General features: G+C 37.6%; 4 protein-coding genes across 4 annotated transcripts; 2 read left to right on the forward strand and 2 right to left on the reverse strand.

Moving 5' to 3' along the window:
- Window positions 1-1,582: 1,582 nt before the first annotated feature.
- ftr82 (finTRIM family, member 82) lies at window positions 1,583-9,280 on the forward strand. The gene is made up of 7 exons (XM_079814986.1): window positions 1,583-2,441; window positions 3,958-4,053; window positions 4,476-4,709; window positions 5,042-5,201; window positions 5,626-5,682; window positions 7,725-7,793; window positions 8,368-9,280. Exons 1-7 carry the CDS (start codon window positions 1,857-1,859, stop codon window positions 8,886-8,888), a joined length of 1,722 nt encoding a protein of 573 aa, XP_079671112.1. The 5' UTR covers window positions 1,583-1,856; the 3' UTR covers window positions 8,889-9,280.
- Window positions 9,281-10,798: 1,518 nt separating this feature from the next.
- ift22 (intraflagellar transport 22 homolog (Chlamydomonas)) lies at window positions 10,799-12,469 on the forward strand. The gene is made up of 5 exons (XM_079814177.1): window positions 10,799-11,095; window positions 11,173-11,258; window positions 11,370-11,459; window positions 11,552-11,754; window positions 12,003-12,469. The coding sequence occupies exons 1-5, from the start codon at window positions 11,057-11,059 to the stop codon at window positions 12,149-12,151; spliced, it is 567 nt and encodes a 188-aa protein (XP_079670303.1). The 5' UTR covers window positions 10,799-11,056; the 3' UTR covers window positions 12,152-12,469.
- Window positions 12,470-12,484: 15 nt separating this feature from the next.
- Window positions 12,485-14,186, reverse strand: atp5l (ATP synthase, H+ transporting, mitochondrial F0 complex, subunit g). The gene is made up of 3 exons (XM_079814178.1): window positions 14,046-14,186; window positions 13,420-13,580; window positions 12,485-12,680 (listed from the first exon to the last, which is right to left on the reverse strand). Exons 1-3 carry the CDS (start codon window positions 14,095-14,097, stop codon window positions 12,582-12,584), a joined length of 312 nt encoding a protein of 103 aa, XP_079670304.1. The 5' UTR covers window positions 14,098-14,186; the 3' UTR covers window positions 12,485-12,581.
- A 343-nt stretch (window positions 14,187-14,529) lies between these two features.
- On the reverse strand, window positions 14,530-21,509 carry nherf4b (NHERF family PDZ scaffold protein 4b). Its single transcript, XM_079815231.1, has 11 exons — window positions 21,482-21,509; window positions 20,190-20,223; window positions 19,830-19,894; window positions 19,089-19,309; window positions 18,756-18,957; window positions 18,494-18,630; window positions 16,998-17,202; window positions 16,700-16,896; window positions 15,809-16,033; window positions 15,254-15,478; window positions 14,530-15,102 (listed from the first exon to the last, which is right to left on the reverse strand). The coding sequence occupies exons 2-11, from the start codon at window positions 20,201-20,203 to the stop codon at window positions 15,028-15,030; spliced, it is 1,566 nt and encodes a 521-aa protein (XP_079671357.1). The 5' UTR covers window positions 20,204-20,223; window positions 21,482-21,509; the 3' UTR covers window positions 14,530-15,027.
- Between the last annotated feature and the right edge of the window lie 893 nt (window positions 21,510-22,402).

A 22,402-nucleotide genomic window follows, 5' to 3' on the forward strand; every position in this document is an offset into this window, starting at 1 on the left:
AGTTTTTACGTTTACAAAAGGGTTTTTTCCAGGTGATTGAGAGTTCTTTACTAAACTCCTAAAAGAAAAAGAATTATGGGAATACTGGAATCTGTAATGGACACCAGGCTACAGTTCCTCTTTGAAATCGTGTATATAACCTCCAAGAAACAACTCATTTGTGGCCGCTCCCAAGTATAAGGGGCTTTCCTTTCATTAATGCTTGGATAACATGTCTCCGCCTCCTTCGATTAAAAATAATGGCTAGTGCGGTGTAAACATACCAACATGCATCACCATGATTTTTGGAATTACTTATCGCGAGAGGAAAAAATTATGTTTTCACAATAGTTTTTTTTAAATTAACATTTAGAAAATATTATATATATATATATACCAGGCTAGTATCATACAGGTTTGGAACGACATGAGTGTGAGTAAATGAATGATTTATCCCTTTAAGTAGTATAATTTTTTAATTACCCTGCATGATGTATTATGGTGTTATAAAATAATATAAAATTATAAATTATATTATTCTGCTTCCAAGTTGTACCTGTAACAGTGCTTAAAAGAATTTAAAAGAGGTGTGTGTGATTTCACACATAGGCCTACTGTAACTCATGCTCTCATATTATTGCACACTTTTCAAAAAAATCAGGTTTAATTCAATTACAGTTCATTAGATAACTTTAAATATTGTCTTCAACCTTTATATTTATGTTCATGAAAAACTCTGTATCACCTCTGGGACTTACAAAGAGTGCCTATTTTATGTTAGTGGCAATTACCTGTGCAGATAAATATAGTAGTAGTGTGTCAAGGATAGTGCCAATGTGCAAATATTTGTAGCTAGGACAAACTATTTTGATAATGTCAACTGTTACAGGTTTGAAATATTCTTAAAAAAACTGAAATATTGTTCATTCTTTTTTCTAACACACCCATCGAAAACAAACTGATGACGTATTTTCAAGTCTGCAACACCCAATCCAGTTCTACTGGCCTTAGTTCATACATTCAGATCAAACTCACCTCGTAGCCTGTCTGTTACTATTGTTTGCTTAGTGCAGTGAGCAGAGTAGCACATGCCTTGGTGTTGTGAAAAAGACAGTTTCAATGCAATACATTTTACAGTGGCAACTTTATATGCCAGATTACATACTGCTTTACAGAATGACTTAAGCATTTAAATAAACACATTTCAAATATTAAATCTGAAAATTCAAAAGCTCCATTATTTATCTAAGCTCAAGTAGCAGTATTGAACCAAATATCATTTAAAGAATGAAAGCAAGCGAGTATCAGGCGATAAACAAACTATGTAACATATCAAAGCCAACCAGGAATGGCCAATTATTAACAGACTGTGGTTTTAGTGTAACTGATGCAAATGTCCTTCAGCCCCTCAGCTAATGGATAAGCAGTTTGTGTGTGTAAAACAGAGAGCTTTTCATGTTTAGGTTTCATCCTGGATGGCCTTGCTTTGTACTACAATTCATTCATTCTCAACTGTACCTTTTTTCTTCTGTCTTTCACTCCACCCCTGGTCCCTCCCTCACACTCTCTCTCTCTCTCTCAAGACTCCTGGCTCAACCTGCTTATCTGAGCTGGGTTGTGCTCTAAACTCACTCTCTCTCTCTCTCTCTCTCTCTCTCTCTCTCTCTCTCTCTCTCTGTCTGTCCGTCTCCCTTCCTTCCTCTCTTCAACACACACCCTCAGTACAAAGGGGAGGGCTTTGCTTCCTTTAACTAATAACCTGAGGAATTCAGAAACTCAAGGCTGTCAGTAGTAAAACACCAGCGACGCAGCGTTTGGCTCCTCTTTCTCTCTCGGAAACATTTCAGGTGTTTGTTTTTGAATAGAGAACAAAAAATATGGCTGATCAAATGTCTTCAGATTACTTTAGCTGCCCTCTATGTACGGAGCTCCTGAGGGACCCTGTGGCGATTCCGTGTGGTCACAGCTTCTGCATGGACTGTATCAGCGGCTACTGGAATGAGGCTGATTACACTGGCATCTACATCTGTCCCCAGTGTCGGATCACGTTCACCCAGAGACCTGTGCTGAGGCCAAACGCCACTCTCACCAAAGTTGCGGAGAAGATTAAGAAGACCGGCTTAAACTTAATGCCTCCTACTAATGGAAGCTATGCTGGCCCTGGGGATGTTCCTTGCGACTTCTGCACTGGAAAAAATTTCAAGGCAGTCAAGTCCTGCCTCAACTGTCTTGCCTCTTACTGCGAAAAGCACCTGAAGCCCCACTACGAGTCTGCCACCTTCAAGAGGCACAAGCTGGTGGATGAGCTGGGGAACCTGGACCGTAAGATCTGCCCTCAGCACCAGAAGAGCCTAGAGCTGTTCTGTCGTACGGACCAGATGTGTATTTGCGCCCTCTGTACTGTAAGCGAACACAAGGGTCATGACATAGTCTCAGCCGAAGCAGAAAGGAGTGAAAAACAGGTAAGGAAAATTGACTGTTTGAGTAAACTTAACTGTGATGATAGAGTGGTGGCTGGGAGGGTTACAAGTTGAATTTTTAGGTATATGATTTTATTAATTCATAAGAAATGTTCTTGAGATTGTATAACATAGGTCTTCTTCAAAAAAAGCTGCCAAGAAGTCATGTAGATACACCGTATAACCGGTTCTGTGTTATCGCAAACACGCTGATCCAGGTCTTTATTAAAAACTGGGAGGAGATGATGATTAAACCGATAGAAAGGTAGCGTGGTTAGTGAAACTTCTATCCAGATAAAGTTTTTCCAATACAACTTCCAAACTATAGGAGTCACAAAAAGGGTGTGTTCCCCTACAATGGACAACTCAGAGGTAACTTGATTTAAACACTGTCCTAACCTGGCCGCCTTTCTGAGAAGATCTGTTTTTGTGCAAGAAAAATAATTGTTATGAGCAACGAGGGATGAAAAACAGGGCAGGTCTGTATTCTTTTGTGGGGAGAGGCAAGGAATGTGTATTCTAGAAAATCAGGCGGGAGCTTACAGACCATCCCCAACCTCCCACTACGCACTACGGGCGAGAAAAAAAACAGCGCACTGCCTATTGTACCTTGACCCAAAGTCATCATAAACTTCAGCAGATGAGTATAGCTGAAAGAAATGTGAACAACCGCCTCTTCAAACTTAAGTTTCACAAGAAAAACTGCTCAATCAAAACTGCGTCACTGCATAAAACTATTGTGAGGACAGTGAAAACATTTCAACCAAAGCTATTTATAGATACTGGCCAGATGTTTACCTTTCCATCTGGAGTGTTGAATGGAAGGAAGACCTTCAAAGGTTTAAGATTTCAAAGCTTTTCCTTCAATTCATTAGTACTGAACAAGCTTGAGACAAGGAGGGAGCATAGCAGTTGATGTGTTTTGTACTGTTTTGACTGAACTGTCACGCGTGCTGTTTAGATACAGTAATTATATCTATAATCTAATACTTATAGCAGGCACTAATTGCAAATGGTTTGTTTGTTCTGTTAAACACAGAGAATTCCAGATTTAAGTCCTCATGTCCCATGGCACACACCACACACACATACACACTTTTATTCACCCCCTCCCCAGATTCTCCACATTCCTTCAAGCTTATCTTGAAGAATGGTTCGGTGAGCTTGGCAAGGGGTTGCTCTGAAGCCCCCTCCTCTTTCCCTAAAGAATTGAGCGTGTGCACCTTGAAATGTCTCTCCGGCAAGCAGACCCAGCTAGTTTTACATTCCTGGAGTGATTAACATTCCCCCTCTCTTTTCGAAGATAAAGGCATCCATGTGAAGCAGGTTCTTCGAATTCTAGAGAAAAGCATAACATACAAATATCATACGTGAAGATCTGTGACGTGAAAGTACATAGAGTTGCTGTACATTCACAGAATTGACTTAAAGATGGTGATCAATAACAAAAAGAGTTTGTTTTGTAATTGAATCTATGTCAACAAAGACTAAGGTATGTGTTCTCTTGTTTCATGGAAAGAAACTTCTTGGAGTGTCCCAGGCGGAGATCAAACAAAAATGCCAGCAGAGGACCAAAGAACTGGAGGAGCTGAAGACAGCGGTGGATTCTCTCAAAGTAAGTTTCAGGCTCACTTGTAACAGTTCATTTTATCGCCGCGACTCATCATATCGAGGACACACCGTAACGCATTAGACCAAATGAGAACAACCTAACTGCTTTATCTGGGCAAAGGTGATATGGCACAAGACTGATCTGTTAAGATCTGTTAAGCCAGTGTGTAACTGTTTCAATCTGGGAAAGCAAACAGTCCTTGTAAGTGGCCATAATTGTTCTTTTGTTCTTCAGGGGGCAATCTAGATGCTCGCTCTCTAGATACATGCTGATACATGGCTATTTTGTTGTATTAACAGTCATTTTAACGAGTTGTAAATGTTATCTGGAAGTTGTTCTTGCACAACGGCTGCACTAAAACAGACACTGTTTCCTACTAAAAGAATTGACAATGGACTCTTAAACTTGACTCATTTTTACCACAGAGCTCAGCACAAAGAGCAATGGCCGAAAGCAAGAAGATGTTTGATGAGATGATCACCTCCATTGAGAGGATGAGGTCAGAGGTCACCAAACTGATCAACATCAATGAGAGGGCTGCATTCAGTCAGGCAGAGGGACTGATGGAGAGACTGGAGCTGGAGATTGAAGAACTGAAGAAGAAAGAGACTGGACTTAAACAGCTTTACAGCACTGAGGATCACATTCACTTCTTACAGGTACTTTAGGAGAGTTTTTCAAAAAATGTTTTTCTAAGATTTTGATTAAAAATAATAAAAAAACATTCTCCTTGTGCAGTAAAAATGGCCCCTTATATACACTATACATACACTATATATATATATATATAGCTGCTTTTATATTTCAGGAAAGGGGTTCCCCACACGGGGATCATGATATTTGACACCAAAAAGACTTTTTGGCATCACTCCTTATTCACATTAAAAAGTTTCATAAGACATTAGATAAAAGGCAATTACCCTTCAGTAATCAAGGCTTCCACCACTATACTACACATTGCATGTACTGAGATTTCTCTCCTTTTAAACAGAATTTCAATTATCTCTGCACACCGACTGATGACGGCTTCATACCCAGAGTGTCCCTGAATCCAGACTTTTCCTTCAGTGCAGCCAGGAAAGCCGTGGCTGAGATCAAAGAGAAGCTGGAGGAGCTGGGCAGAGATGAACTGCGAAAGATCTCAAAATCAGGTCAGAGCACACACTGCACCGCACATCAGACACAGGCATAGTTGTTGGGTGAAGTTGCCCTTGCTTGCAGATCTGAACACACTGCCCTCTATTTTTATGAGTTGGAGGGTACAGCTGTGTAATTAAATAAATAGATCAGTCTTTAACTGTGATACATTAGGCCTTTTGGTAACTACTACACATGACTTTAGCAAGGAAGTCATGTTATTACATGGAGAGTGTAAACAGGGTTTAGAATTATTCGACTGTTTCCAATTCACTGAGCAAAGTTCAAATGATAAAAAAAGAGCTATTCAACTCTATTTATAGAGTTTGAAACAATAGGATTTAGTGCCTTATTCAGATCTGCTTGCATAAATCAAGCATTTCATGTTTAAAAAAAGTAATGTATTGTAAATGCAAGTTTTCCTACTTTTTATAACAGTGAACGACGTACCAGTGTACACTGTGGAGAATCGCACCAAGGAGAAAAGTACCAGAGGTAAGACATAAATGAAATACTTACTTGTATATTCATTTACATTAATAACACATGGCTGGAGACAATACAATCTACAAACATGGTAAAGAAAAAAGAAACATGACAAAATACATTACCGTTCAAAATTTGGGGTTGGTAAGATGTATTAATGTTTTTTGAAAGAAGTTTTCAGCAGCCATTACTTCAGTGTCACGTGATACTTAGGAAATCATTCTAATATGCTAATTTGATTATCAAGAAACATTTATTTATTTTATCAATGTTGAAAACAGTTGTGCAGTTTTTATCATTGTGCTGTTTGTGGAAACCATGATATTTTTGTTCAGGATTCTTTGATGAATAGAAAAAGAACAGCATTTATTTGAAACTTAAAGGTCCCATGGCACGGCATTTTTCTATTATTTTATAATGTGTCCTGAGGTGTACTTATATTGTTAGTATGACTTTTACATCATAAAATGTCATAATTTAGAAATAAAAGGCATTTTTTCTATACTGCTGTTTGCCCTGTGGCTGAATGCCCTGCTTCAAGAGGCGTGTCTGCTGTGAGACTTCAGTAAAAACGCCCACTGTTGTGATTGGCTGACATCTTTGCATTTTAAATGAGCGGAGGGGGCGTGGTTTAACGAGGTCTACGAGGCACGAGCACGAGCAGTCACGAGCTGCTGCCAGAGAGACGGCTGGACCTGAGTTCACTTCACATCAGTTCTCAGCATGTCTGAACTGTTATAGTTACAGCATATACTTCAGGTTATTAGTCTATTTCTAGTCGGAGGGACTGTCACTCATGTCAGAAAGTTAGTAACTTTAGTAAATTATGGATCAGCGCTGACTGGAGACGTGAACCGTTTAGAACGATTCAGTCTGATTTGGTGAACTGATTCGGTTCACTAAAAAGAACCGGTTCAAAAGAAAGATCGTTCCCGAACCGGACATCACTAATGTACCAGAGACGGAGCTCAGCGATTGCTAACAAAGTTATTTATAGTAACTACTGAGTTATGAGAGCGCTGTCAGTAAGCGCGAGTTTATTGTGTTTGTATCTGAGAGTTCTGAATAAACACGAGTCCCAGTCACACCGAGTCCGTCTTCATCATTATTACCAACTTTGTAACACATGCAAAGTACAATTACAGCTGTCGAGATGAACGAGTTAAAAGTAAGTGTTGATAATAGCATTATTTTTAAAATAAAATAAAAGCGTCAGTGACGCGCGTTGAGTACACAGCGCAAACAAAGACACAACAGCAGTAATCGAATGTAATCCAGTTTATTGTGGGGCTAGGCTGGCTAGCCCGAATATGCTCACGCTTACCCCCCTTCTGCTTAATCTCACGCCGCGTTTGGTGCCTCCGCTGTGGGCCAGATGCAGTACTGGGGGTCGGGGATGTTGAAGGCCACCGGCCAGTGCAGCCCGAGCTTCGGCGTGTGTGATGCCGATGTTGAGCAGAAACTCATGACTGTATGCACATTTTAGAACCGATAGACGCGACGAGGACGTACAAAAACACTGACTCACAAGATAGAAAACACGAAAACACCGTTCTGTCTGGAGAGAGAGAAGCCGCATTGTGTGCACGAATAATAAATAATGAGCTACACATCAGAAATCACTGATCACAGATCAGAAGGAACTGAAAAAAGACTTCTGTTTTCATTTGTACATCCAAACACTGAGAAACTGCCAGCATTCACTCGTTCACAACCCATGATCTCGCGAGCGTTTGCATGGGCGTGCCAGATTCTCTGGGCGGAGGAAAGGGAGGTAACCGTTCCTGCTTGGACGTCAAACCAGGAGACTTCAGGATTGGCTCGTCTGGCCTGTCATTTTCTCAAAGGCAGAGAGAGACAGCCAGAACTCGGGTTTACACCGATCAACATTTCTATCCACTTGGGGACAATATTCAGGCTAGGGGAACTCATATTAATGTTGAAAAACCTCATAAAATGAAAATGTCATGCCATGGGACCTTTAAACTTTTAAACGGTAGTATGCATATGGGATATGGCATAATAAAGTGTGCATTTCTCTTTGTGTTCAGTTAAAGAAGTTCATACAGTGGACAGTTCACCTCCTGCAGAACCCAGGACCAGATCTGATTTTCTAAAATGTAAGTATCTAAACAATTCTCAAATCCAAATGTTTGTCACACCTTGTGTTTCTCACAATTAGGGATGCACAATATAACAGTGCCATATTGGTTATCAGTAGATATTAAAAATATACTGGGAATTGAATCATACTTGCATATTTTCTCTATTTTTATATTGAGATCATCTAACTTTTATTATTTTATATTTACACAATTAAAATGAATCTTTAAAACACTAATAATTTAATAACACCTTTAGCAAATCTCAAAATGAATATACATTTTTCATAATGCACATTATGATGTTGTGATGCCTAAATTTATTGTATTTAAAACTTGGCTGATTGTAGATTTTAGCAGGGTTTTTTTTTTTTTTGACAAAATAGTATAGAATTAATATTGTACATTTATTTGTTGTCAGCCAGAACATGAAAATAACCTTCAGCTTATCTGTATTGGTCAGAATTTATTATTATTGATTCTAGTCCCAATTACTTTTTTTTAAGTATTTAAATATGTACCAAGGAAGATATACAACGATCTGTTAAAAGCAACACATTAAAGCAACCTTTATCTTTCTACTCATCTCCAGACTACTGTCAGCTGAGAATAGACCCCCACACGGCGCATAAGGAGCTGTACTTATCTGAAGGAAACCGGAAGGTGATTAGAACCCGGGACCTGCAGCCATACTCAGAAAACCAGGATCGCTTCGATAGCTTTGCCCAGGTGCTGTGTCGTGAGGCTCTGTCAGGTGGCCGTTTCTACTGGGAAATCGAGTGGAGTGGAGAATTCTCGATTGGCGTGGCCTATCGGGGCATTAGCCGTAAGGGTAAAGGCTCCCTGTGCTTGCTGGGCTACAACGATAAGTCTTGGAGCCTCCTCTGCTCTGACACAGGGTACTCGGCCTGGCATAACAGGGTAGACAAGGCTGTTAGTGGTCCTCACTCTTCAAGAATAGGGGTCTTTCTGGACCACTCTGCAGGGGTGTTGGCCTTCTACAGTATTGGTGAGACTATGACACGTCTCTATCGTTTCGAGACCACATTTAGTGAGCCCCTCTATCCTGGGTTTGGGGTTGGAACGTCAGTCAAGATCTGTCAATTAAAATAAACACTACAATAGTTGTGTGCTTTTCATGAAGAATTTGAAGTGAAGGACAGACATTTTTGCTCTTTGTTCTGATTTTTTTTTATGTCGAAAGCCATTTGTCAGCCGTTTAAACAATTTTAACAGGTTCTGAAAGAATTTTTAACTTTTCAGTAATTATCCTATCTGCAGAATATAAAAGATTCTCCTAAATGAAGGCTTAAATGAAGAAAAACTCTTCAAGATGCAAAAATCTTCTTAAGTTAATATTATTTTAAATGCATGTATCCAAAAGCAAGAGCTATTCTCATTGTCATTGTAAAGCAACATTATACAGAAATGACATCTTTATATTTCAATAAAGTTTTAAAGTTGTTATACAAACTGGTCTCTCATTAAATAATCATGTTAATGTGGTCTTGTGTTTTTGCTGCTGAAACCACCAATTCACCACATTTTAACAAAAATGATGGCAATAAATTACCAAGGACAGAAGATCATCTTAGTTTAACAAAAGACACATTTACAGTATGAAGACACTACATTACCAAAGCTCATCTGATTTTCACATTGTGTGATCAAGTTTTAGACAATCATTACAACGTGGAGATTTTGAATGATCATAATGACTAAAGAAAATGCTGTTTTAAATGACTCACAGAGGATGTGCATTGTAGAAAGCTGTAAACAGGCCAAGCAGTACCTACTCATACACAGTCCTCTGGCTGCCATTATACAGCCATTCAAAGGGTTTTTGTAGCCTGTAACATAAAACATAAAATTAACATACATTATTTGTTCCAAAAACCTACCTAAAAAGTTATTGTGTTTTTCTAACATAATAACTTTTGAACAGTGCCAAACTGATTCACAGCTCTAATAAAAGTATAACGTGGTCACGTACTTATAGAAGTTTAACAATTGCTGGACGTCAAAGGTCGCTGTTTTGTTGGTCATAGTGGGCGTTTCCTACTTCTGGATGCTCTGACTTTACTGGTAAGAAAAATATAATGACAAATGACATGTATTGGCAGTAAAAATAAGATATCATTTATTTTAACAAGACGTGTTTGTCCTGCTTAAATGACCTAACATGGTGGGGGTGGGGGTGAAAGTGTCTGTATATAAACTGAATCCCACAAATTAAACAAAAACACTCAATAGTTACAATTTCGGACACGCTTTTCAAAATATCATATCCCTCTCCTTTATTTTGTTTGGGGGGGGGGGGCTATCTGGAAACTTGTCAATGTTAAGGTTACTTTATATTAACTTACCCGATTTAGTTTTAAACTTCCTTCACTTGGGCGTAGGCCTACGTGTTATTTTTGAAGACAAAAACCTGCTCTGCGGGACAGTTTGTTTTGTACGCATGGCCATGGTATGATGGCAGATATCAACAGATGTGTGCTGTCCTCATGTGGCTATAAGAAGAAATACAACTTAACAACTAGCCACTTTGGGCTATATCTGGAAATCACTTTTTAACACCACGTTTAGGACATGGAATTCAAGTCTGGGTTATGATCACATGCTACACACGTTGTTTTTCAATAGCCAAAGCTGGTTCACAAAAACAACTGAAAAATTCAGATTTTTCCAATTTTCCAATATTCCAATATTAATGAGAATTTTTCATAAATGCCGAGTAGGGGCAAGCTGTCACGTGTGTTTTATAAGTTGTAATTGTATACAATAAACAATCATTTATGTCCAATACAAGTTTGGTTTCTGTTTGCCAGGGGTTGTCTTAAAAAGTTATTTATATTTCCTGACAACTAATTGGAAAAAATGCGGCTGTTATTTTTTTAATTGATCAATGAATTAAGAAATACATTTCTTAATTTTTTATTAAGAATTTATTTTCAATTAATATGAGGTTTGGCGAATCTGCGACGCGTGTTTTATAACTTCTGCATAATCGCCTTGGAAACGAGTTGTTTACGTTAGCCATTATGAGCTAACCCCCTAACCCACCATGCTCTTCACCTAGCTGCCTATATATTGGTAGAAATTTCGCGCTGATTTGACACGTTAATTAAACGTTTTGTATTTCGTTTCTTTTTTTTTCTTTTGTGCACGTCAAATTGTTATCTTTGTTAGTAGCTAAGTTAGCTCCTAGCTAGTTTTAGAAAAAAGGGTTTCTAGTCAAAAATCTCTCCCTTGTCTTTTTATTCTGTCGATACGTCAAGATGGTGAAGGTGAAAATATTAGTCATTGGACCAAACGAGGTAAACCGTTTGATTGAGTGTAGAATGCGGTGTATGTTTTGTGTATATCACTACATTTTAATATTTCATGTCGACAGTGTGGAAAAACAGCATTGGCCAATTTTCTCTCCGACACAACGGAATCAATTGGAGCTGATTATTACAGCCCAACACAAGGCGTAAGGTGGGTTGATTTTAAAGATTTTGTTGCAATAAATATAAATGTTTTGGCTGCCTGGCCAAACGTTTTGTTTTTGTTACATACTCAAATATGACATTTAATTCCCTTTGTTAGGATACTCGAGTTTGAATCACACAGTTTAGTTAATGGCAACAAAAATTCAGCATGTGAAGTGGAACTATGGGATTGTGCGGGAGATTTCAAGTAAGTTGACCAAATGTAGACCACTTTCCTGAACAACTTCAAACAATTATTTTCTTTCTTTAGTGAATTCATTCAGTATTGTATGTGCACAGGTTTGAATCATGCTGGCCAGCTTTAATGAAAGACTCCAATGGTGTAGTTGTTGTATTTAACCCAGATGTGCCCAGTCATCTAAAGGAAATCGAGACCTGGCACTCTACATTCATCTCCTCACAGGGACTATTGGAAGCTCAGTGTCTGCTCATAGCACATCATAAACCAGGGAGCGGAGCGGACACTACCCATCCACCATTAGGTAACTTATCCTCTCTGCAGTTTTAATGTGTCAGTATTTAAGGAGTCTAGGAATAAGATCTTGATTCTGATGAAGACCTGGGTGCAATTCATGTTAATGCAGCAGATTGTAATATGGTGCTGGCATTTGCTTTTTTGTTTGAAATTGTTTCTTCTTGATCAACCCTTCAAATACAGCTGATGGTTAAAGTTTGAGTGCATATGACTTTCTAAAAAAAAAAAAAAAAATGTATTTTATCCTCTGTGTAGCCCCACAGTTAAACAAGCTGCCTCTCATTCACTCAAACCTTGAGGAAGAGCCTGAAGATGTCCGACAGGAGTTCCACAAATATTTGGGAAATGTTATGCGGATGCTATCAGAAAAACAGGAGCGTGAAGAGATGTCAATCATTACATAATTGTATTTTTTGTATATGCCAAGATAAATCTATATTCCAAATAATGTATACAAAAAAAAGTTGTTATCTACGTCTCACTCTAGGAGACTGAATCTCACACATCGGTCAACACAAGATCCATCCCACAATTACATTTTCACTCATTTAAATCAAGACGAGAGGAAACATTTTGAAGGTTTGTCTACAAGTAAAAGTCATCAAGAACTAAACTGTGATGGGAACTATTAATCATCATCCTAGAATTCAACAATATTGTAATTCAGCTTACCATTATCCTGGTTGCACTGACTACAATATTATTAAAAGCTCATTTGAATTAAATAAGCAAAGCTGTTCTTTAATAATATTCATTTATTTAGTTCCTGGATTCCAAGAATTCTGATAAAGACAAAACTTAGCAACGAGAACAAGCAAACAGTACAGTCCACATTTATACATCATAGCCAACAATGCCTCTTTTCCCGATGATCTCCCCGATGTAGAACCACATCAGAACTTCTGTGGCAACAAGTCCATTCCTCAGAGCATCCTGTGGCAAAAAAAAAGGAAATTAAAGTAATGAGAAACATTACAAACATTCTTGGAACTATTAATAATCTGGCTTGCCAAACAATGATAATGAACAGCTAAATCTTACTCTGTCTCTGTGACAATGAAATGTATCTACAGTTTGGCAATTTAACAGGCTTAGTCTGATACAATAGCTAAATCAAGTTTGCATTTATTAGAAAATATTGAAGTGCTACTCAGTTGAAAGTGCAGATAGGAATTGAAATCCAGAGGGCTCGTGCCAGGGTTAGTTCATCCAAAAAATGAAAAAAGGTCAGAGAGCTCTCGGATTTCATCAAGAATATCTTAATTTGTGGTACGAAGATGAACGAAGGTCTTGCGGGTTTGGAACGACATGAGGCGGAGTAATTAATGGGACAGAATTTCTATTTACACAGTTACACACACAGCTGTGTATTGGCTTCAATGTTTTATTTAAAATGTTTAAAGGAGCAGGTTTAGGGCAACGTTTCTTAAAATATATGCATGCTGCAATGTAATTCCAAAGTCTTTCCGAACATGGTGTCTGTGTAACAATGCACCATTTTTAAATGAATACATATTTAAAACAATCACATGACAATTGTCACTCAGCCCAAGCAGATGCGTTGTGAAAAATACATTTAAGTAATTATTTTGTGCCGACGTTGTCGGGCTTCACTATAAAGTTCAATTTGCAATGCAACCCAGAATTGATCCATACTAGTATCCATACTAACCCTGACTGTGGTCTGACCGAGCCGTCCTGACTGGAAGCCCTTGAGGAGATCCTGGAAGCCGCTGATGGCCTTGGGGATCTCGGCAGGGGTGGGAGGCACAAGCTCCACACGGGCGTAATACCAGAATGTGGATAGCCGGGGCTTGGAGTAGTTCACAGCAGCTGCAAAATATCAATATCAAAAGTAAACACACAATATATATAAGACATATTCAGATTTAAAAAGAGAAACATCACAAAGCAAAGGTCAAGTGAACGATAAACATATGAGTTGAAGGCATCTACATATGTTGACATTGTGCGACTGTTCTGCCACTGTCAACCTCAGCATAACTGCTGTAGAGGTGCGAGCTAACTATTCAAGAATTATGGCCGCTTTAGACAAGACAGGACACCAAAACATTAACTAGCACAATTGGTCATTTGCTGGCACAAAACGCCAGCGAATTAATCACACGTGTCGTGTATATAATAAATGCATTGTTTGATTCATCTAATGCATGATTTGCTCATTTACGGGGCCTGTTCTAACAGCTGCGGAAACCAGAAGTATTCAACTCGAAACAAATGTTACAAAGAAATAAATCTTCTAACGTTACCGCTTAAGGAAAAGGAAATTGTTCTTACCGCCGACCAACGTTGGCACTTTAGCCACAAATTTCTGTACCGCCTGGGCCATGATTTCTCTGAACTGTGAAGATTTATTCGCCGCTTCTCTCCACAAACCGGGGCCCTTCAATGAATGTCACCTCCAGCGAAGGACCCTTCAATCGAGGCGGCAGAATATATGCCTGACGGAAATTTCGAGGATGCCTACAAATATATTTATATAGCCTACATGTTGAAATAAATATAATGTTTATATGAATTTTTATAAATGTTTATAAAAATTGGCTAAACGTGACAAAAAAATTAAATACAGTATTAAGTACGGATTTTTTTTTTTTTACATAAATAAGACAGGCATAAGACGCCCGACTAAGTGCGACTGCACTACATAAATGGGTAAATGGGTAGCTATATTATCTTCATGTATCAGTGTCGTGAAAGCTAATAGTGTATAGTTATTCTTATTAATTAATGTTGTATTTATCAGTAGCTTAGATCAGTACCAGAACACACAATTTATTGCCTGAATCATTCATTGAGAGACATTTATTTACACTTATTATTTTTCATTTGTAATCTTAGTTTATTTAACATTTTTATTCGTGGAAAAAAGAAAAAGACATCTGACCCCGTTTAAATGATAATTGATTCAGGATGAAAATAACACAAAAATGGCAGATTCATAAGTCATAACCTGAAGATAGGCTATAGCTAGTGAGCACATATTAAAATACTGATGCTATAGATAATGGGCTACTTCTCAGAAACAGAAATTAGCAATGTTAATGTCTTCCTGCTATGCATTCTGGATTTTTACTTCCAGACAAAACTTAACCTTTTACTGTATTCACAGCACAGAGTTTGGATCATGCCCAAATTTCAGGCAGTTTCATATACAGAAAATGTTGTTGAAGTGCAAATAGAGTTCAGAGACAGATTCTCAAAGTAATAATCTCATTAACAATATCAGGACTGTTTTATGGCTATCCCAACTATAGGACTAAGTTCCATCATCAGACAAGTCATCAGTCTTCAGTGTTGGGGGTTCAGCAGCACATGAAACACTTTCCTCCACCTGTAACAAAGGGTACATGAATGGATATAATAAAATAAAGTTAATAAAGGTTGATGTTTTAGCTTGGTTTTTTTGTGTGTGTTTGTTTTTGTGTCTGTGGTTTGTGTGGTACAATCATGCAATTAATATATTTATATACATTATTGCATACCTCAGAGATTGTTGTTAGTTTGTTCACAGTGATTGGCTTGCCATTCTTCTTCAGCCAGTTATAACCTTTCTGATCTACTACTAGTAAAGAAAGAGCGTCTTCTCCTCTCTTCACGTGTAAGATCACATCCTCCACAGACTGTTTCTCCACATTCTGTCCATTCACCTCCACCACCACATCACCCTCAAGGAGACCTGAACCCTCTCCTGGGCCTCCCACTGCTACCTAAAAAATGAAAAGTATATACACACACTATCATATTTTCTTGAAATTACATATTTTACTTGTAGTAGGCTATATATCAGAGTTTGTGACTGGGTTGTATAGCCTATACTGTTCTTTTATGAACTGTAATGTTTATAATTCTATAATTTCTAACAAATGATGACACCCTGGATAGTTAGTCTATAGCCAAGGGCTGATTTTCCAAGAGAATACTTTTGTGAAGAATTCCCACAGATCCAGAACAAAGGTTCATTTCTGTCCAGTCCTAGCATCTGAAGTCAGTATCGTCTAAAGGCTGATTTGTCAGTGAATGGGCTTCATTGTAGCTACCTGGCTGATGAAAGTTCCAGGTTTCTGTTGGACGCAACCCAAATGGAAGCCAAAACCAGCCGAGCCCCTTTGCAGTGTACAACGTCTAACATTAGGATCAATCTGCACATCCTCCTCAGGATCAACAGGGGGCACTGCAGGGTTCAGCGTCATTGGGATTTCCTTTTTCTCCTCAGGGCTACCAGAGGTAACATCCACACAGAACAGTAAGGGGGAGAGGCCCAACTGAGACAAGTACAAACGGGCATAAGTAAAAAGATGATCTACCTTTTTATAAAAATGTGTGTTTTACAATAATAACGATGAACTGTTTTTTGATTAATTCATCCTATTATTGATTTATTAATCTGCCTATGGTTGATTCTGCAATTAGGTGAACATAAAGAAAGAAAATAAATATCAGTTTAGTTTAGTTCTAGATTTTTTTTTAACATTAAAGGTTTTTATTTTTCTTCACTTTTTTCCTTGTTTTTAAGTGTCAATGGTTTAAATCAAATTAACTTAAAAAAACCTATATTTCCTATATATTCAATACATATTTTCAAATATCATTCAATATTTATTTATTTATTATAACAAAGAACTGTTGTGCTGTCATTATCACAACACAATTTTTTTAAAGAAAACTTTTTTATAGTAGATTTAAGTTCAAAGTGAGTTTATTGCTAAGTAGTTGTTTTAAGAAAATCAAGGCTTGTTTCTCCAAAAAGCAGCACAAAGGGTCCAATTTACCACCACAGACAATATTAAATATCCACACCACTTTGGTGGATCAAGGCCATAATCAGAACTTTATTCCTGTGATTTTTTTTAAACATTTGATAAATGTAATTTGAATTAGCTTTTTTCAAGAAGTCAAAAGTGCCCATAATTGTAACTTTGTATATTCACCTTAGTGTAGAAGTCTTGGCCCTGAAGTGGGATAGTTGTGAGGGTGACCTGCTGCCCACTCTGTCTGATTTTGCTGACAACTTCATCATGTCTCAGTGAGCCTGTGGATTCTTCATTCACTTCAAGAAGCATCTCGCCTTCTTTAATGCCTCCCAGTTCAGCAGGGCTGCCATTATCCACCTCTCTTACCATGTGGACTGTATACCAAACATACATGTATATTGCAATCCATTTGTGTAGCTGTACAAATAGATTGCAGATGAATGAGTACATGTCAAAGTGTGTGTTAGCTTCTCACCAGTGCGTCCTGCTCCAGCCTTCTCCTGTCTGAGCAGGAAGCCATACCCTTCCGGCCCCAACACCAAATGCAATCTGCGGGGCCGATATGGCATGTTCTCTGCATCAGCCATGGCTGGGAGAATGGGCATTTTCCTATTTGCATATCTCTTCTCACTGTCACTGTCAATCACTAGCACTGTCATGTGATTACTGCACTTCTTCACCTGGAAAATCACCATTACCAACATGTGAGTGACAAAAGGTCTACAAGCTGCCCATAACATAAGTCTGACACAGCAAAGACGCTCAGAAGAGCTTTGTACACTGTAAAAATGTTTGCAAGAAAAAAATATTGTAACTGTCAGTTACCATATACAGTGAAACAATGTAAATGGTTTAACATTGCATTATATGTAATTTTACTGTGAAATAATACAAACTATGAAATGCCATATCATTTACTGTGAAAAAATAGTCACATGATGATATTATTTTGTTTCTTCTTATTTTTGTAATCAGAGAGCAGTTGGAACCGAGCGACACCAATGTTCCTGGAGGCAGAGCCACAGCGACGAGCATCCGAGGTGGAGCAGGGTGCCTAAGCATAAGGAGGGATCGGGGAAGATCCCACTATGGCTTTGGTCCTCGAGGCACTGCTGCTCCTGTTCCAGGCATGCCAGTAAGTCCATTGTTTTGGTCCGTTATTCTGTCACGCGTGGGTGTATTGAATGCGCACAATGCAGGATTATAAACAGAAAAGTCTTTAATAATAAATAAAAAACAAAAAACAAAACACACAGGAGATTATCAGGAATAGAGTAGGCCTAACACAACCAGAGAAACTTAGGACTTATAGAGAACGTAATCAAAAGAGAAACAGAACAGGTGCGTGGAATTAGGAACTTTGGAAACGAATTAACCAAAAAGGAAACTAACGAGGGAACTAAGGAGAACGGAACAGTGCAAACAGAGTGAAAACTAAATTAAAACATTACCTTCCCATTACAGATATATAATTTAACAATTATATAATGATATTTTAACATTATATCACTTGATGAAATAAATGGTTATAAGTACCATCCTGTATTATCTTGAAACATAGTCACCATATGGCATTATTGAAGTGATTATTACGTTTCTAGCATGTTGTTTGGCAACAGTTCTTCTAACTCTAATTGATTGAGTGTGTAGCTTTTCTTTTCTTAAACAACCATGTAGGAAGGCACATCAAGGCCATATTCCAGGATGACAATATCAAGATTCATCCGGCTCAAATTGTGAAAGAATGGATGGGAGGGAGCATGAAGAATCATTCTCACACATGAAAGTCTTTGGGATGTGCGGGAGTAAACTTTACAGAGTGCTTGACTCTTGCATTGTCAAAACAAGATCTTGACCAAAAATGCACCGCTTGATAGAAATAAATGTTATGATGTTAACCATACAATCTGGTAACCACAGCTGCTGTTTTTTTTAACCATTACAGTGTATCTAAAGGAAGTCCTTGCTTACCATTTTGCTGATGGCAGAGTGTGTGAGTTCAGAGGCCATGGCACCATCCATCCAGATCAGCTGGTCACCTTTCCTCACTCCTGCCCTTTCTGCGGCACCTCCTTTCACTGGGCTTACAGCGAATTTGCCTTTCTCACCTACACCACAGATAAACCAGAAAACGCACATTTCACCTTTAACCTCACTTTTTGAAAAAAAGGATGTTACAAACAGCATTACAGAAAGAATGCTTATTTTAAATTTAGGATTCTGTGGTTCTTACCTTCCAGAGGCAGTATGTTGAGGCCCAGGCCAGGTGCATCTTTCTTGATGTGGCAGAGACGTGGAGGCCTCCATCCTTCTCCGCGGTTGGCTTTAGCCAACTCTCTAAGGTCACGACCCTCAGAAACAGCCTGGTCGTAGGCCTTTTCATCTAGTACCAGGAAGCAGAACTGTGCTCCACTCACTTGAATCCTACGGGCCACCTAAGGTAATAAAGTAGTCTGTTACAAAGCCTGACACACACACACACACACAAAAAAACCTATGTTCATAGCTTGTACAGTAAAAAAAAAAAAAAAACAGTAATTGTAAAATAAAGGTCATGACCTCTCACCTCCATGTGTTCCACGTTGTCAACAAACTTCTCATTGACCTCAAGCAGGCGGTCCCCATCCTTAAGCCCACTCCGCTGTGCCACACCCAATGAATCCAGCTGCCTGATTATATGACCCTGCCGCCCTCTTTCCACACACAGATGGAAGCCAAAGGTTTCTCCTTCTTCCCTCCTCAGCACACACACACGTGGTGTGGGACTTGACACATGCTCTGTCAGCACTGCAGGTGGGAGTTAAATGACAAACTGTACACTTTACGGTATACTATAAAGCAGTATATAAAATTTGTATTATTCTGTTCTGTATTTGTTAAAATATATATGGTATAGAGCAGGCATTCCCAAAACTTTTTTGTTAGCCATACTACTTAGTATATTGTACTTCAAAAATTTAACAACACATTCATTGTTTGTTTGTGATTCTCTGATGTTGGTTAATGGTCACATGACATACATGTAAACAAATAAAATACTTAATATGTTTAGTAGATATTTTATTTTTAATTATTTATATTATTTTTTAAATATTTATGATTTAATTAATTATTAGCTTTCCATCGACTCAAGTTTGGGAATCCCTGGTATAGAATGGACATCTAAAACCTGTCATTGTGGTATGAGTAAAAAACAATGAACAAAAAAATAATAACATATAACACAATAAAATATATAAAATCCTTCTAAATCTCAAAGTATCCGAAAAAAAGACACTAATAATACCCAATACAAAATCTCACTAACCTGTATCATCTGCAGTCACCATGGCTGGATTGTCTATTCCCTCCTTGGGATTGAAGGTAAACCTCCTTAGTGAACATAAGAACAGGTTAAGGAATGAGTATTTTCCCTCTGATAAGTTCTATATGCAAGCAGCCAATGAGATTCATTGCGCTACCATAAACAAGTCAATATACTCTCTGCAGAGGTACTTCATTGACAGTATTTTAGATGGTACACTCTCAGAGATCTGATGAAGCCATAAGGTGAGGCGTGTTCGTCCATGTGCACGCTTATCAAACCAGAAGGCACAAAGTCAAAAGCTGTACAGCATGAGTGAATGTGTGTCTGTGAATGGACACAAGCCATAAAAACATTACTTACTTTGTCAGCTCCATGACATCCTGCAGCACTGCAACTAAAAATGAGGGAGATAGAAGAACTTGAAATGGTGAAAGGTCAAACACACCTCAAATTCCTGGACAAAAAACACTGAGTCCAGTCAAAATCAGTCATTTTGCTTTAAAAATTGCACTTAACCTCTGGATTTCATAAACGGATCTTGACAAACAAAATGTGGTTACAGCTCATCTCTGACTTCCCCTTCATACTTTAGATTGGTCATCCATAGTGAGAACATGTGATGTTTGTTATAGCTTAAAATAATCAAAATAGTGTTTGCCTTCGGTTGATAGGTTTTGATTAAACACCTTAGTTAAATATACTTTGGAATGGATGTTTACCTTGTTGGCAATACTGGCCGCTATATATATTGCCAATCAACTAAGGATTTTATATTGTTGACAATCACAGCTTTATATTAAGTACAGCACATGGCAAGAATGGCAAGGTAAATCATGTCACCACATTCTGCACATTATTTGGTTTATAGGCTTTATAACCTTTTTTCATGGGGCATTTTGTTCTCAACAATGTTAAATAAACAGACCCCATTGGCCTTTAGTTCACACAAACATCAGTGACCATGATTTACTTTTAACCTAATCATTAAAACTGTTTACTTTTCCCATCAAAGAAATAAAATAAAATAAAATAAAATAAAATAAAAAAATAAAATAAAATAAAATAAAATAAAATAAAATAATAAAATAAAATAAAATAAAATAAAATAAAATAAAATAAAATAAAATAAAATAAAATAAAATAAAATAAAATAAAATAAAATAAAACAAAATAAATAAAATAAAATAAAATAAATAAAAAATAAAATAAAAACATAAAACACTTGTGACCATAACTAACAACTGTGACCATGCATACAAGAGTTTTTGCATAAAGCTAATTCTGTAAATTCCACCCAGACTAAAGCCTTTTTGGAAACACTATTTAAGGTGACGTAGTTACACATTACTACATGTACTTACTATAGTAACAGTAAATTATGCATAATTACAACTAACTAACCGTAAACCAGATGCTAACCCTAACCGTAACTCTATAGTAAGTATATATAGTTAATTAATATTACTCAATAAGTACAATTTGACTACGTCACCTTAAAATAAAGTGTAACCACCTTTTTTCCCGGGCTTACACATTTTTACAATTAATGATTTATTATTGGCTGTTCATATGGATAAATAAGCAGAGTTAAAAACACAGTACAATCTTTCAAAACAGAAAAAAAAACCAATAGTAAAGAGAGCCAGAGGTACCTGCAGCTGTCTCAAATTGAGCCAGGAACACATTGAGCTAAAGTGGATACACTTCTCTCATGTGTTCGTCATCCTGCTGCACTTTTAATGATTATTTTGGCTGCATGCTCACAAAGAGGGGCATTCTGTAAAACCCACACACAGTCATTCTCTCTGTAAATCTCACAGCTGCACTGCATCAGCACTCAACACAACATCCCTCATACAACTTCACTGCATGGCCTGTTGCAAATACTATAGACTTATGCAATTGCTGTTAAAGAGGCTGAGGATAATAGTTTTAAAACAAATACATGTAAAGCAAGAACAGCAAATTGTGAATACATTTTTGTAATATAACAGGTAATATAAAAGATGGAAGAGGGCCTATGAGGGCAAGCAAGATGGAATTAAGGATACAGTGCTAGCCTGCTAAGTTTGTATCTTTTCTGAGAGAGTGTAATCAGGATAATTAGAGGAATAATGAAACCAATGTAATCTGAGGCAGGCTCAAGTACATTCTGAGACCAACCTAATACAATTCAGAGGTCCTGATGGTAATATCAATGAGGTATTGACTAGGCATTGAGAAAGTTCATATGTGACTGACTGAAACATTTGCCACTTTTTTTAAAGCAGTGGTTTTATCTTGAAACAGGTGGTTCCCCTTCTTTGTTATAGTGTGTAGGCTTTTTTGAAGTTTCACTACTTGGAGTTTTTGGTGCGCCAATACCAACCATTGATAGCAATACCAACCATTTAGATAATACACATTATTTACACAAAGATTTATCTATACAGGTTTTGGTTCATAACAATACACAACAGAAAAAAAGTGTAATGTACACTCTGGATAGTAAATGAAGTACAATATTTAAAGTTGGCATGAAACAGAAGTTGCAAGAGTCTTTTCTTCTCTATTGTGATGTGTATCCGTGTGAA

This window comes from Gobio gobio (assembly GCF_949357685.1).
Source record: "Gobio gobio genome assembly, chromosome: 4".
NCBI lineage: Eukaryota > Metazoa > Chordata > Actinopteri > Cypriniformes > Gobionidae > Gobio > Gobio gobio.